The following is a 16,037-nucleotide window of genomic DNA, read 5'->3' on the forward strand; positions in this document are numbered from 1 at the left end:
CACCTGGTATCTCATCCCCCTCCCTGCAATTTGAGTCTGTAGCCTCATGGTCTTGGAAGATGCTGAAGTATACACTATAGTAGAATAATTAAAGAAGGGATGTCATCTATGCAGTTATGGGGATGTTGAAATCTATGCTGGGGTGAGATTTTCTAAGTAGTGTAGCTGCTTTGGGCTCCAAAGCTCCTGAAAGTGTCCCTCATGCTCTGTAAGTATGTCTAATAAACTCACCGATTCCCTAAGCTGGGCTTTGGAGGAGAACTTGGGAGGAGGTAGATACTTGTCTTCTCAAGATAAGATTTCTCATCGTACACAAGAACACCAACAGACAAGTGTACCCAAAGGGATGCACACACACAGCAATGCATGCACATTGATATTTGTACTTCTCCTTACAACTCTTCATTCTTTTTACCTCAGGTATAATTTGCATATTTAAAATAAGCAATGCATAGCTATAATTAGGTCTCTTTATTTAAGTTAAAAACATGGATAAAACCCAAAGCTGAAGGGTCTTCAGGGCAACAGGATGTCCAAGAGGAGTGCCAGCCATCTATAGTTTAGCAGAAACCAAAGGCTTTGAACCCTTGCAAGTAAAGATATATGGACAAAAGGGTTTACTGCATGACTGAGTCACACTACAGCTTCCATGACAAGACTGGTTTTTCTTTTTCTCTTCAGGGCGGTTTGCAAGTGCAGAGGGTAGATACAAAGGGATGGGAAAAGAACAGGATTGAGATGCATGATGCGAAAGACACAAAGAACTTTTGAGGAATATTCCTTTACACTGTGACTGGTTTAATAAAATGCTGAATAGCCAATGTTGGCTGAGGTTTTCTGTCCTGCCCAATCCTGCAGTCATTCAGTCCCAAAGAAATCACACAGAGGTCTACATTAGTTATAAACTGATTGACCTAGTAGCTCAGACTTCTTATTAACTCTTATAATTTATACTAGCCCATTATTCTTGTATATGCAGTCACATGGCTTGGTACCTTATTCAGCAAGGCAGTCATATCTTGCTCCCTCTTCGGCTGGGTCATGACTGCAGACTAGGACTTCCTTCTTCCCAGAATCCTCCTGTTCTTATTGGCCCACCTCTACTTCCTGTCTGGTTGTCCCATCTATACTTCCTGCCTGGCTACTGGCCAATCAGCGTTTTATTAAAATACAATTGACAGGGTACAAACTATTGTCCCACAGCAGGCCAATAGCTAGACAGGATTTCAGGGAACAGCGGATGCTGGGAAGGTGGTGACGTCGCCAGCCAGACACAGAGCCGGCAAGATGGGCATTATGGAGATGAGGTAATAAAGCCATGAGGCAGAAAGTAAACTAATGCCAATGGATTAATCTAAATTATAAGAGCTAATTAGAAACAAATCTAAGCTATCAGCCAAGCTTTCTTAATAAGAAGTCTCTGTGTTATTTTTTTGTGAGCTGGTGGCCCCAAAAGAAAAATCTGTCTACAAAGAATAAGTAAAAAGTTTTTTTAAAAAATTAAAACAAAACCAACCATGGGAAAGGATTTGACTTTGTGGGAAAGGCTTCCACACGATCACAGTATCCGTAAGAACAGTGTGAGGTAGGAGTCCCTGGGTCCTGAAATTTGACTTGTGTTTGAAGGGTTTTGTGCATTGGAACCCATTTCAGGTCTCTGCACAGAATGAAACAGACGGACCTTCAGTTGTTGAGAACTTTCCGTGTGGTGATGGCCTTCGGCTGGCGTGGAGACAGAACAACTGCACGCGCGCGCGCACGCACACACACACACGTGCACACACACACACACACAGCACTAAGGGTTCTCAGCAGTGTGAGTTTGTTGGTGAGATGACAACTGTGACCTGCGCAGGAAGCCTTTCCCACACTGGTGACAGAGAAAGGGTTTTTCACTCCTGTGAGCTCTCTGATGTACCTGTAGGGAAGACCTGCCGCTGAAGGCCTTCCCACAGTCAGTGCACACGTACGGCTTCTCACCCGTGTGGATTCTCTGATGCTCGTTCAGTTGGGCTTTAGATGACATGGCTTTCCCACAGTCGCTGCACGCGTAAGGCCTCTCCCCAGTGTGAATTCTCTGATGTGTGCTGAGAACTGAGCTGTGGCTGAAGGCTTTCCCACACTCGGAGCATACGTAGGGTTTCTCGCCAGTGTGTGTCCGGTGATGTACTTTAAGGTGGGATTTCCTCCTGAAGGACTTCCCGCAGTCACAGCATTTGTACGGTTTCTCGCCGGTGTGAATTCGATGATGCACAGGCAGGTGGGATTTATTACTGAACAGCTTCCCACAGTCGGGGCATTCGTAAGGCTTCTCCCCTGTGTGAAACCGGCTGTGCTTCTTCAGATCTGATGCATAAACAAACAATTTCCCGCAGTGGCTGCACGTGTAAGGCCTCTCCCCGGTGTGAATTCTCTGGTGTGTGGTGAGGACCGACTTTTGGCTGAAGGCTTTCCCACAGTCAGAACATACATACGGTCTCTCACCTGTGTGTATTCGAAGGTGCACCTTTAGGTGGGATGCATAGCTGAATGATTTCCCACAGTCGTGGCATTTGTAAGGCTTCTCCTTTGTGTGGACTTCTTCGTGCACCTGCAGGTCGGATGTCCTTGTGAGTGGTTTCAGACAGTCAGGACATTCAGAAGGTGTCTCTCCTCGGTTTGTTCCTGGGCAAGAGCTCAACTCAGAGTTTGGAAGGAAGGATTTCCCACATCTGTGACAAATAAAAGGTGTCCCTCTAGTGTGAGTCACTTGCTGCGGGCACAAAGTTGGCCTGGCAGGGAAGCCCTTCCCACATCTGGTATATTCAACTGGCTCGTCCTGAGAAAGAATGTCATGCTTCCTAAGTGGTTGCTTAGGGCTGAGAACCTTTCCTTTCCATGCTTTCTCCTCTCTGTCAGGAGCTGCACATCCAGCATTAGACGGGCTTCGTGTGAAGAACTGACAGGATTTGACAATGCCATCGGGCTGCCTGGTGGCACTGCACTGATGTTCACTATGTGCTTCAAGGTTAGGGTTAGGCTGCAAAGGGTTTTCAAATGAGCAACACTTTGGAAATCTCTCCTGTGTAGAAATGAGGTGGAGATCTAAAGGAACGGACCCCCCAGGCGCCTCACACTCGGAAGTGTCGTCACTCATCAGTGGTTTCTGGGTGAAGAAAGCAGCAGAACTCAAGACTGGGCTCTGGTTTGGCTGATCCATCTTTGTAGGGTCCCCATCCTGCCAGAGCTCCTCTATAACGGAACAATATGAACCACGTTTAGGGACTTCTTCAGAGAAATCATTTGGAAATGCAGCTTTCGCACAAATTTGACGAGCCGAGTCATGCTCTGATTCCCCTGTGAAGAGATGAAGGAGCAGACACAGTGAGCATGATGGGGAAGGAATCAGCCTGAACAAAAAGAAGTCTCTGCCAGGTAGTAACGACGTGAAGATGGAGACAACGGTGAGCAATGCTGTCATGGCCCTTGTAACGCCCCAACCCTGATGTAACACGGCACCCGCGTGTGTTGTGCGCATCCAGTAGAGACGTAACACAGCACCCAAGTGTGTTGTACGCATTCAGAAGAGTCACTACCTAGGGCAAGCACTAGAGTGAACAGGTGTTTTCTAGAAGGACTTTGACCTTGAAGAATTATTGTGGAAAATAGTAATTGTTTTCCATGATTTGTGGACTTGTTTTTCTGAGAGGGTGTTGCAGCCTTTGCATGACTTTGGTCACAAGATGCTTCTGGCACGCCTGAGACTTTCAGATTATTGGGTACTGCAAAGGGTACACAATAAGGACTGAAGGAGCAGGAGTGTGACGATTTCATTAAGCGAAACACAGAGTAGGGCTGGAGAGATGACTCAGAGGTTAAAAGCATTGCCTGCTCTTCCAAAGGTCCTGAGTTCAATTCCCAGCAACCACATGGTGGCTCACAACCATCTGTAATGAGATCTGGTGCCCTCTTCTGGCCTGCTGGCATACATGGAAGGAATGCTGTATACATAATTAATAAATAAATATATTTTAAAAAAAGAAACACAGAGAGTAGATTAGGAACCTTGGCATGAGGAAACACTTCACCTGAAAAACAACTCTGTGTAACAATCAGTAAATATGAATCAGTTCATCAGAGGCTGAGCTTTCCTGCTGACACACAGGCCCTAGAATCTTATCTTGAGCGACCTCTTTCTCTGACCGACTCGTGCAACCCAGAACACCTGACACTATGAAGTGAATACGCGAGCTCATTTAATCCTCACTACCACCTCACAAGGCATCTGCACCTATACTCTCTGTCTTCCTCATGAGGAAACAGAAGCACCAGGCAGTAGACAGTTTGTTGGGAAGACCTGGTTTGGTGAAAGACAATCAACTTACGCAAGAGGCCCGTGCTATAGACACAGAAGGATAAACAAGAAGGGAGGAAGCAGGCCTGGCTGCTACAGGCCCTGGTTGCTGCTGGCACTGTCAACGACAGCCAACATCAAAAGAAAGGGTTGTCAGCAGAGGCCTCCATTAGCTCGAGAAAAGCCTCTGACCATTTTCTCACCTGGTTAAATTTTTTTGTAACATTTTTTTCTTTCCCTCTGTTGGCAAGGATTATCTACACACTTCACCCATGTTCCACAAGCCCTTCTCCTGAACTTTACACCCCCAAATTTTTGTTTTTGTATCTTATTTATTTATTTAATGTGTTTGTGTGCACAGGTGTACATGTTTACTCACACATGCGGAGGCCAAAGTTGAGTGTCTTCTTCAATCACTTCAACCTTATTTTCTGAGCCAAGGTCCACCACTGAATCTGGAAATTGCCAGTTCAGCTAGAAATGGATGCAAGGAAGCCTCAGAGGTTCTCTTGCCTCGCCGACCCAGCACTGCGTTACAAGAGTCAGTTTCTGATGTGCGTGTTAGGGACTGAACCTGGATCTGCATGCTTGCATAACAAGCTCTCTATCAGCCGCGCCACCTGCCCAGACTGCCCACGCGTGTGCGTGTCTCCTGTGTGACTGTGTGTACACTCGTGGAGGCACAAGCAGACTGCCCACATGTGTGAGTGTTTCCTGTGTGACTGTGTGTACACTCGTGGAGGCAGAAGCAGACTGCATGTGTGTGCATGTCTCCTGTGTGACTGTGTACACTCGTGGAGGCCGAAGCAGACTGCCCACATGTGTGCGTGTTTCCTGTGTGACTGTGTACACTCGTGGAGGCAGAAGTAGACTGCATGTGTGTGTGTGTCTCCTGGGTGACTGTGTGTACACTTGTGGAGGCAGAAGCAGACTGCACGTGTGCTATCTGTGCTCACCTTTGCATGCGCACGTAGAAGCTGGAAATCAACTTTAAATCTCTCTCTAGTGCTCTCCTTCCTTCCTTCCTTCCTTCCTTCCTTCCTTCCAACCTTTCTTCCTTTCTTTCCTTCTTGAGGCAGGGTGTCTCGTTGAGTCGAGAGCTCACTATTTCAGGCTATCAGGCCTTTGACATTCCACTACCAGTGCTAGAGTAACAGACACACAGGCTTTTATATGGTAGTTAGGAACGCAAACTCAGGTCCTTACCATCGCAGAGCAATCATGTTACTCACTGATTCATCTCACTAGCTACAACCACCAGATGTTCTTTGAGACATGCTCACTGAACTTGGAAGACACTATTTTGGCTAGACTGTCTGGCAGACCTAGAAAATGACTATTGTCCTCCTATTCCAAGGCCTTAGTGTAGGGGCAACAAATTCTTAAAGACAAACTTTACAAACTACTGTCTTCACTTTTCCTTTTGATACTATATTGTCAGCCCTTCAGCATCCATCTGGAATATTACAAACTTTGTACCACAGGGATTCTCAAAAGTTTCACCATAAATTGCCAATATTGGGCTGAAAAGATGGCTTAGCAGTTAAGAGCACTTGCTGCCTCTGCAGAAGATCTGAGTTTGGTTCCCAGCACCCACACGACCACTCACAACCATCTGTAACTCCAGTTCCAAGGGATTCAGCACTCTCTTTGGCTCTGCAAGCACCAGGCCACACACATGGTACACAGGTATACATGCAGGCAAAGCATCCATACATATAAAATAAAAATAAATACATCTTTAAAATATATTTTATTTCTCCACTATATCTCAACAACCTCAACATAAAATGGTCAATTACTCCTGACTCTGAGCACCCTCTCAGTCAGTGGTTCTCACGTGGGTTCTCCTGGGGGAGAGGTCGAATGACCATTCCACAGGGGTCATATGTCAGATAGCCTACATATCGGATGTTTACATTATGATTCATAACAGTAGCAAAATTACAGTTATGAAGTAGCAACATAAACAATTTCCTGGTTGGGGTCACCATGACATGAGGAACTGCATTAAAGGGTCGTAGCAGTAAGAAGGTTGAGAACCACTGCTTTAACTCAACTAAGTTGCTTTGTCTGGTTCTTTATTCCAATTCAAAATTACCTCATGAATAACCAGTCCAGGTGCCCTCAAAAATCAATTCCCATGTCATCTCAGATTTGGGGTCACCCCCAAGAACAGTTATTCTCTGCGTCCCCATGCTGATGGCTGTATTTCAAGCAGCCTCCCTTACACATTCAGGACAAAGGCTCTAAGGATATCGTCCTGGTTCTCAAGCTGTTAGCCACAGCGTCCACTACAGCCTGCTTCCTTCCATTTACTTTAGCAGACACTGGAAAATCTTCTAAATTAGGGGAAATGGTATCTTCTGCTTAGTTTTGGAAACTCAAGACATACAGTTTTGTTTTGTTTTTTTTTATTTGCTGAAACTGCTGCCCACAAGGCTTATTTCTGACACAACAACAAAACCAACAAAGATGGAGATGACAAGTCAATCAACAGATTATACGCAATGGGGAACACCAGCAGAACAGACATTAACAGAGACCTGTCTATACCTGGTTCAGAGCTCAAGTGAGGAAAACACTCAGGGTCATTTGCAAATTGGAAATACACGGCCACTGAAAGAGCTGGTGCAGTCTACATCTTACCCAATAATTGGATATTTGCGTCAAATCTATTAGGAAGAAGAAAAAGAAAATAGAAACGTTTGCTATAAGAGAAACTCGCAATAGAATGTTAACTGAAAGTGAAATCCAAAAATCTCAACAGGACAAAAAGTCTAAATAAGGAAACAGGGAATTAGTTTGTACTGATCTCAGCAGAATTAAAAGGTCATGTAAGCTGTATATAGAAAGTAAAAATGAGCAGAAACTGTGAAGTAATAAACTCAAGGACAAGAGCCAAGAAACGGAAATTCCACTTTCTAACCTGGATGAGGATGACCCCAGTTTTCCACGTTTCAAGTAAAGAAGGGGTCATTCACAGGACCAGTCCTCTAGACAGCTAGACATGGCAGGAGGCTCACCACACACAGAGACCACAGAGGCCACACAGAAATCACAAGTCAATGTGTCCTGGTTTCATTTCTGTAGCTGTGATAAAAACACCCGACAACCAGCAATGTAAGGGGAGAAAGACTTCACCTTACCATTCCAGGTTACAGCCCACCATTTCAGGGACTTCAAGGTGGCGGGAAGTCGAGGAAACGGGTCACATGACAGACGAGAAAGACCGAACACAGGCATGGCTATTACTTGGCACATTCTATGACCCAGTTCCAGGAACGGTGCTGCCCACAGAGCTGGGTATTCCCACATCAAATAACGGAATTCCCCAGAGACAAGGCCACAGGCCAACCTAGGCATCCCCTCGTCAAGACTCTTTCCATGTGATTCTATGTTCTATCAACTTGACAAAAATAGCCACAGGAGGACTAAGAGGTCAGAATGGCTTAGAAGGCAATCCCTGTAAGTATGGTGGGGCCCACAAGACGGCTGAGCAGGGAAAGGTGCTTGCTGATCCCTAGGAGAGAAGTGACTCCCTGCAAGTTGTCCTCAGACCTCCAGAGGGGTGAGTGGCATGTGCACGCCCAGGAACATAAACATATACATAGTAAGAAATGATTACATGGGGACATATGAAATAGGATTACGATGGTGCCACAGTTAGGTGAATACCAAAGAAGATCCAGGATGAAAAAAGACAGGAAGGAAGGGATAAGTAGTGTCAAAGAATTAGGAGTTTTATCACACAGTGATAAAATAATATATATATAGCAATGCCTTTCCATAACAGATATAATGAGATACTCTAAATTAATTATGAAAAGATATCACAGGAGGGCTCAGGAGTTCCGAGTGCTTGCTGCTCTTCCAGAGGACCAGAGTTCAGCTCCCCGCATCTTCATGGGTGCTCATCATCACCTCTAACTCTAGCACTCTTTGGCCTTTTCTAACACACACGCTCAAAATTTAAAAACTAAAACAAGCCGGGCGGTGGTGGTGCACGCCTTTAATCCCAGCACTCGGGAGGCAGAGGCAGGCGGATCTCTGTGAGTTCGAGACCAGCCTGGTCTACAAGAGCTAGTTCCAGGACAGGCTCCAAAGCCACAGAGAAACCCTGTCTCGAAAAACCAAAAAATAAATAAATGAATAAATAAATAAAAAATAAAACAAGGAACATTTATTTTACTCATTACACAAGCAATGTATTAACCACGCTGATAACGTCGACTGTGGACAGCTAGGGTGCACAAACAGAAATCCACGTGTGATTTGTTTCTTGTTTTCCAAACATGGACTATGAATTTGTACAGACCATTAGAATGAAACTTATGCAAATATCCAGTAAGCACCTTTCTGCCCCTACAAATGCTCGTAACAAAATGTAGTGTTTCCTATGAAACCCTAGGTGACCGACCCTACTAGGGGATGAGTAAGTCAGTAGGCTGATGACACCTCTCACCTGTCTACCGGGTAACAGTCACTCACCTTGACACGGACACCTCTGATGTGGGAAATCAGCGTTCTTCATCCTGAGGATGGCCTCTGGCCTGGGATACCCTGTGAATTGCAAGGATACTGGATTTGTTGCATCTTCATAGGTCTTAGAGGGCATCCAATGAACTCTGTACTGGTTAACTGTAAAAGTCAACATTAAATAACACATAAAAAAGTGCCCAAAAGTGAAGCAAGGACAAAACAACTCAGAAATCATCACAGGTTTCTGATATTCCTCCAAGTTTTACACAGAGAAAATTATGAGGCCCATCCTGGATCCCCAGGTGGCTGTGCTCACCCACTGCCAAGAGGTGGCTGTAGATCTCCAGCATCACGTCCTGGTACAGGCGTCGCTGGGCGGAGTCCAGGTGCTGCCACTCCTCCTGGCTGAAGTCCACAGTCACATCCTCAAAGGACACCAATCTCTACACAACAGAAAGACACACTAAGTAGCCATGAGTCTTTAATGATTTCCACTCCCCAGGAAGTACCATTAAACTTTCCACAAAAAAAAATATTTCATTTTTATGTTCAGGCCTAAAGATGGCATATAAAAATACCCTGCCATGTATTGTATACTACGTCTCATCCAACCCCACAGAGGACAGAATTTCTCCACCAAATATAAGCAGGATGACAGCTATTACGCCATATTATACTTGTCTGGAGTTGTGTAGGGTTCCTGGGGCTCACTGCTATAGTATGAGCGTCTACTCTTGGAAAGACTGGGATTGGCAAAACAACAAATGTGAGGACGCAGTGTGGGCTAAAATGGGGTGTTTGACAAAGGGTGCACAGAGAAACTGGTGGGAGGGCAGATTCAGCAGTGGCTGCCATGCTCTGTAGAGCACGCAGCTGAAACTGTCAATCAGATGCTTGCGGCAGAACAGGGTGAAAGTGGAGCGGCAGGAAGACCCATGCGAATTTGGGGAGCAACCGTGGGCTCTGGCGAGGTCTACACGCATCCAAACCCATCGCTGGACACAACTTGGCGGGGGTGATTTGGAGGTCCAGCTTCACAAACCACCTGGCAGCCACTCACCTGCGGTACCATGATTAAGTCAAAGGAGCACTGGTTCACCAAGCTAGACTTGGAGGTACCTACTTCTTTGTCCTGCCAGTGCCCTCTATCTGGGTTGACTAGAAACAGGACTCCCCAGGAGGTCATGGAGAAGCAGACAAACCTGAACCCGAGAAGCAGCACACCGGGCATGTCATGAAATAATGAGGAAATGCTAGGGTTTCCATCCTCTGGGCTTCACTCAGCTGGAGACTCAGGGTCACCTCAGAAACAGAGCTCACATCTTATACTGCCAATGCCTACCCCCAGTTCTGGAGGACGGAACCTGGGGCGCCTCTCCTCACCTCACACAATCCATACTGCTCCTCTGCTTTCAGTCTCTGGGGCTTCTGGCAGAAACCCCCGTCAGTAGACATGTCCTCTGTGCTGTCTCCTCAGTCTCGGATCGCCTCAGGAGTCGGCTGAGCATGTGGAGCCTCTGAGTAGAGCTGACATGCAGAACTCAGCTGGGCTGTGCTAGAAAATCAGCAGCGTGAATGACTTGGCACGACCCAGGGAGCTACAAAGACAAAGTCCTGGGAAGTCAGTGACCGTGGTACACTCATACAACATTCGCAATATGAAGTTTTACCCCTGCCCGATAGGCATCATAAAGACACTGCAGAGTAGTGAAAGCCCGACTCTTTTGGCCTCTTTCTTTCTTTCTTTCTTTCTTTCTTCTTCTGTTTTTTTTTTTTTTTTTGAGCAGGGTTTCTCTGTGTAACCCTGACTGTCCAGCAGTTCACTCTGTAGACAGGCTGGCATCGAACTCAGAGACCCACCTGCCTCTGCCTCCTGAGTGCTGGGGTTAAGGGCATCCACCACCACGCCTAGCCTAACTTTTAACTTTATGAAGATCCAGGAAACAAACAAAAGAAAATGATTTTGAACTCTGGTTACAAAGAATTCAGTGCAGATTTCCCATCCTTTAGTGTGAGAAGAGAAGACAGTAAGCGATGTGAGCTTTCCAAAGAAAGATGCAGTGTTCTAGGATTTGGGAATCAAGTCCTTAGCACCTGCCTGGCAGTGAAGAAAATGCAGGCAAAAGAAGACTCTTTCTGGTAACGGTGTTCTGTCCTACTTCCAACATGCCATTTAGTTTAAGCTGCTGTGCTCTGCAGAGAACGCCAGCTGCTCCTTTATTTGTCCTGCCCGACATTTTCTTTTTTTTTTTTTTTTTTTTTTTTTTTTTTTTTTTGGTTTTTCGAGACAGGGTTTCTCTGTGGTTTTGGAGCCTGTCCTGGAACTAGCTCTTGTAGACCAGGCTGGTCTCGAACTCACAGAGATTCACCTGCCTCTGCCTCCCAAGTGCTGGGATTAAAGGCGTGCGCCACCACCGCCCGGCCCGACATTTTCTTTGTGTAACCTATAAAATTGTTCCTTTGTAGCCCGTACTTATTCTTTAAGCATGCTGTTTTACATGTCTGAACCAAGTTGATTCCCAGCACCCACATCAGGGGCTCAGACCACCCGTAACTCAAGCAAGGGCTTCCACATGCATCCATACTCATGGGCACAGTCCCCAAACAGGCACACATTACACGATTAAAAGTTGAAAATAATTGACTAAAAATGAGCAAGTGTCAACTCAGTTTTATTTAATGTTTGCTCAGTACTCTCAACTGCAGTCTCTCCGATGGCTCACAGCATCCCTAGAAGAAGGACAATCACGGGGACACAGCAAGGAGAGCTTGCGAGAGGAACAGAGACCTTGGCCCTGGCATCCGACCTGCTCTTTGTGCTGGCACTCCTTAAGCCCAATGTGTTTTCTAAAGGCGGCCAGGCAAAGACAGGGCCTTAAGTTTCACTTGCTCAGGGCCAGAGGACATACTCTGAAAGACACCTCCCAAGAAAGTAAATCTGACGGTTCATCTTCAAACTCAAAGCACCCTGAATCAACTTAGCTTCAGCCACACATGGACAAAAACATTAGACCCCTGCTGGCGTCTGCTACCTAACCTCCTCAAAAAACAAAACAAACCCCACACCCCTAGATATGCAGAGTAGAAAAGACTAACAGCAAGCTGCACTCACAACGAGGTCGTATGTCTACCAGCAGTATAATAACCAGGGCGTGACATCTGGAGATGGACATGGGGGATGAGATGAATGAAAGTGAAGGTGGCAGTGGGAAGGGTAAGATCTCCCACAACTGTGTCCTCCTGATGATTACTTAGCCAGTTAGGCAAAAGAAGTTTTTAATTCTCTGGGCCCTTCAATTTACATGACACTTCTGTAACCCACACTCGGAGGCAGAAGCAGGAGAATCACCGCCAAGTTTGAGGCCCGCCTGGTGGCTTAGACTTCTGCTTGGCTGTCTCTACCCAACCTACACCATCTGAGGAACCTGCCTCACTCCATTTTGAAGGCAAGGGCTGTGTTGTTAAAAATAGGTTTCTGTCTGTTTCCAGGAACCTGACCTGCCCCAACCCATGACCTTGACTTGGTTTTGGTAACGCGCAGCCCCAGAACCCTCCCTGATCACTAGTGACCACTCGGTGAGGGCTACTGTTTGAGATTTTTCTCTACTTCCTCACTACCCCATTGTTTTAGGTAAATCTGCATTGCAAGGCAGGCTGTGGTGGGGCACACCTTTAATCCCAGAACTGCAGAGGCAGAGGAAGGCGGATCTCTGTGAATTCATTTTTGTGGTCTAGAGTTTTCCAGTACCTCTGCCTTGAAACAAACAAAGATGAAATGAAATAAACCTGCTTTGCAGCCACTCACAATTTTACACCTTAAAAGGCCCGAGGAACGGACTTGGAGCCACTCTCCCTAACCCGACTTAGTGGGCAGGCACAGTCAGTTTTTGGGTGCACTCCAATAAAAATCAAGCTTGCTTCAAATTTGGCTCAAATTAGTAGGAGTGGTGTTACATTCTCACCTGGTGGGATCGATACATACCCCTTCAGGGCTGAAGACTCAAAGATTTTTCTAAATGCATTGGTCTTCTTCAATTCCAGAAACTGTAAAGCCCCTGAGAACAGACCACCTCCAAGGAGGAAAAAGATTGGTGCCCTTGGACCTAGGACAAGGACCAGATTAACTTTCTGCAGGACAGGGCTAAAAGAAGATGGGCAGGACCATATACACCATGACCAGGACTTCTTAATCATCTATGTACACATGCAGCATCTAAAGGAGGATGTGGGCTGTGAGACGCCCCTGCTACTCTAAGCAGCCTCCGTCTTCAGGGATCCCACTGGCACCACCTCCGAAGGGTAAAAGCCAGGAGCCATCACACCCTGCCAGATAACTTTATTAGGCTAACCTCTTGACCAGCAATCCCAAACCTCTGTGTCACGACTGACTGGGGTCCCTGGTTCTTTACCACTTCTGCCCCATGTGGCTGATTTGAAGAAACTTCCTCTCCTCTCTCTGCTTTTCACCAATAGGGGCACCGAACCATGGTCAACCTGTTGGGGCTGCAGGGGGCCAAGCTGCTCAACTGCTGCTCACAGATCGTTGCCAAGTCCACGGGGTCCCAAAGACAGGCTAGCACACACCTTCAAGGGCCCCAATATTCGAAATGGTCACAGGAATTAGTACGTTTTAATTTTTTTTCTTTCTCAGCACCTCCCTATGGGAAATGTAATGGGATTAGAGAAATGGCCTGAAGCCCTGGTCCCCAGCACCTGCACCCAGTTCCGCTCCCTAGAGCCCGCAGCTACGACCTCGCGCAGACTCCCCCATCCCTTCTATCAATTCTGACACAGCGTAGACTTGGGCAGGCCGAGAATACTGCTGCCCCGGTGTAGGGTGTAAAGTGTGAATAAACTCATTTTCCATCTTTTTTCTCCTCTCGCAGGGAGACTCAAGCCTCAAGTCACGGCCATGCAAACACTCGCAGTCCAGAAGGTGACGCCGCCGTCGCCCTCACAGACACACACAAGCCCCAGGCTCCATCGCCGCCCTCAGCAAACCCGCTCTCCCTACTCCCACAGGACGCCCAGCCCATCCATGGCATCCCCCTGCAGCCTCCCCAGTCGTCGGTCGGCACAGACCAGCGCCCGGCTGTACAGCGTCCGCCCTGCCCCGCAGGCACTCACCTCACTGCCTCGCACAGAGAGCTGTGCGCACGGCCCGGCGGGCCGCGACTTCCGCCCGCAGACTCAGGATTCCCCAGGGTCCGAATCCAAACTCCAACGGCGTCCCGGTAACGATAACAACAACTAACCACTTGAAGAACTAAGCGGAAGTATGTACTCCAGAACTCCGCTGGCCACACCTCAGCCTGCCCCCGCCCCAGCGGAAGTCGGTATTGGGCATGGCCACTGCTGCTTGTAAAGTTACCGGAGTTGTCTTGCCCAGCACCACTCGGGAGGGTATGCTTTACTAATAGTCATAGTGGTCTACATTCTGGTTGCTTTTCCCCAAGACATTGTCATGGCCACGTCCGTATTCCAATTATACGGAAGTCACCGTCAGAGTGCTCATTTCCGTACATCCGTGGGCCATGTGCAATGCCACAGACGGAAATTCTGAAGCTGTCTCACATCGTCAGGGGATTATTCTCTGCGTGGCTGTACACGTGTCTAAGAGACCGATGTTTCATAGTCCTAAACTTTCTCTGTATTTTCACACGGACTTAGGGCTTTTTTTTTTCTTCTGATTTTCTAAAATTTGAAAACTAGAAAGGGTTATTGCCATGGAGACGGAAAGCGAAGCCATGGGAATCATTAAAGGTCTTAAATGAACCTTTCTGTACACCATCCTGGGGATATGTTATGGTTCCCTGAGGAAAAACATTTGTCCTCACTTAGAGTTTAAAAACAAAACAAAGAAACAAAAATTAGTGCATAATAGAAACAATGTAGAACAGGCTGGTGAGGAGAAAATGCGGAGAGGTCAGATAGTGAAAATACCCAGAACAACAGAATGTTGATATTCCTGAGGAGAACTGTGAGAACAAACTGAGAGATGGTGAAAGTCTCTCCGGGGCTACGCCACTCTAGAAGGGGACGTGCACGCCGCACAGCAGGGGCTTCCTCCCAGATCCCGGATTAGGCCCAAACCACACCCAAACACCTATTTTCACGGAGAGATCCTTTATTAAGCAAGGAAGAAAAGCTAAAGTGGCTCCCTCCTTACTCTGGCGGAAAACAGCAGCAAATGACCTCCCAGGTGTAGGAGAAGATAGCAGAGGGAGGTCTGCGTTAGAAAAGGCTTTGGTGTGGCGGTGAGGAGATAAAGGACCAGGGAGGAGGGGAAGGGAGCAAGGGAAATGGACGGGGTATTTGTTCTGTCAGGGTGGGGACGGGACCAAGGACTGAGATAGAGAGCAGACAGGTATGGCACGTGGGAAATGGCGGTTTATAAAAGTAAAGGGGACGCTCCGTGTTAGGATGAGGTGTTTAATTTTAATTGGGCCTGTTAATTAGGTGGGCCGAAAGGGGCTTCTGATTGCTGGGCTTCAATAGGTTGATAACTGGAATTTGGTAGTCGGTCTCAGGAGGAGGGACTGGCCAAAGACAGGAACAGTCCTTGGTGGGTAGCTTTGGGGACGTCATCTAATGGCTTTTAGCAAGGCAGAGGGAATGAGAGCAGGGCCAGACCTGCCAGAGCCACATGCCCCTGTGGGCCAGTGTTCCCTCAACTCCAGCCCTGGCTGGCCAGAGCCACATGCCCCTGTGGGCCAGTGTTCCTTCAACTCTAGCCCTGGCTGGCCAGAGCCACATGCCCCTGTGGGCCAGTGTTCCTTCAACTCCAGCCCTGGCTGGCCAGAGCCACATGCCCCTGTGGGCCAGTGTTCCCTCAACTCCAGCCCTGGCTGGCCAGAGCCACATGCCCCTGTGGGCCAGTGTTCCTTCAACTCCAGCCCTGGCTGGCCAGAGCCACATGCCCCTGTGGGCTAGTGTTCCTTCAACTCTAACTCTGGCTGGCCAGGACTATTTAGATGGATCTTCTGCCCCTGTCCCCCCAAGTGCTGGGATTATAGGCATGTACCACCTTTCCAACTCCACAGACAGTCTTGCTCTTTCCTCTGAGGACAGACTACAGGAATGCCAGCAGAGCTTTAAGACCAAAGGGCAGCTCCTATAGGCCCTAAAGCAGTGTCAGGATTGCTAGGAGGCATGGGGCTGGGAGGTACGTGTATGTAAATGTAGCTGTGGGCGCCAGGCACCCACCCAGTCATTTGTAAGT

General features: G+C 47.4%; 1 protein-coding gene across 1 annotated transcript; it reads right to left on the minus strand.

Moving 5' to 3' along the window:
- Positions 1-462: 462 nt before the first annotated feature.
- On the minus strand, positions 463-14,009 carry LOC130865312 (zinc finger protein 175-like). Its single transcript, XM_057756318.1, has 5 exons — positions 13,943-14,009; positions 10,199-10,413; positions 9,132-9,258; positions 8,825-8,974; positions 463-3,336 (listed from the first exon to the last, which is right to left on the minus strand). Exons 2-5 carry the CDS (start codon positions 10,268-10,270, stop codon positions 1,799-1,801), a joined length of 1,887 nt encoding a protein of 628 aa, XP_057612301.1. The 5' UTR covers positions 10,271-10,413; positions 13,943-14,009; the 3' UTR covers positions 463-1,798.
- Between the last annotated feature and the right edge of the window lie 2,028 nt (positions 14,010-16,037).

The sequence above is a fragment of the Chionomys nivalis genome, chromosome 23 (genome assembly GCF_950005125.1).
Source record: "Chionomys nivalis chromosome 23, mChiNiv1.1, whole genome shotgun sequence".
In the NCBI taxonomy this organism is placed as follows: domain Eukaryota; kingdom Metazoa; phylum Chordata; class Mammalia; order Rodentia; family Cricetidae; genus Chionomys; species Chionomys nivalis.

Bases quoted from the DNA above. Each gene is read 5' to 3' on its own strand.
- LOC130865312 (XM_057756318.1), bottom strand. From the start codon at position 10,270: ATGTCTACTGACGGGGGTTTCTGCCAGAAGCCCCAGAGACTGAAAGCA. The intron at 9,259-10,198 runs GTGAGGAGAGGC...TCTGTTGTGTAG, and splicing joins AGCAGTATGGATTGTGTGAG to AGATTGGTGTCCTTTGAGGA. The intron at 3,337-8,824 runs GTGAGTGACTGT...ATCTCTTCACAG, and splicing joins TCAGAGGTGTCCGTGTCAAG to GGGAATCAGAGCATGACTCG.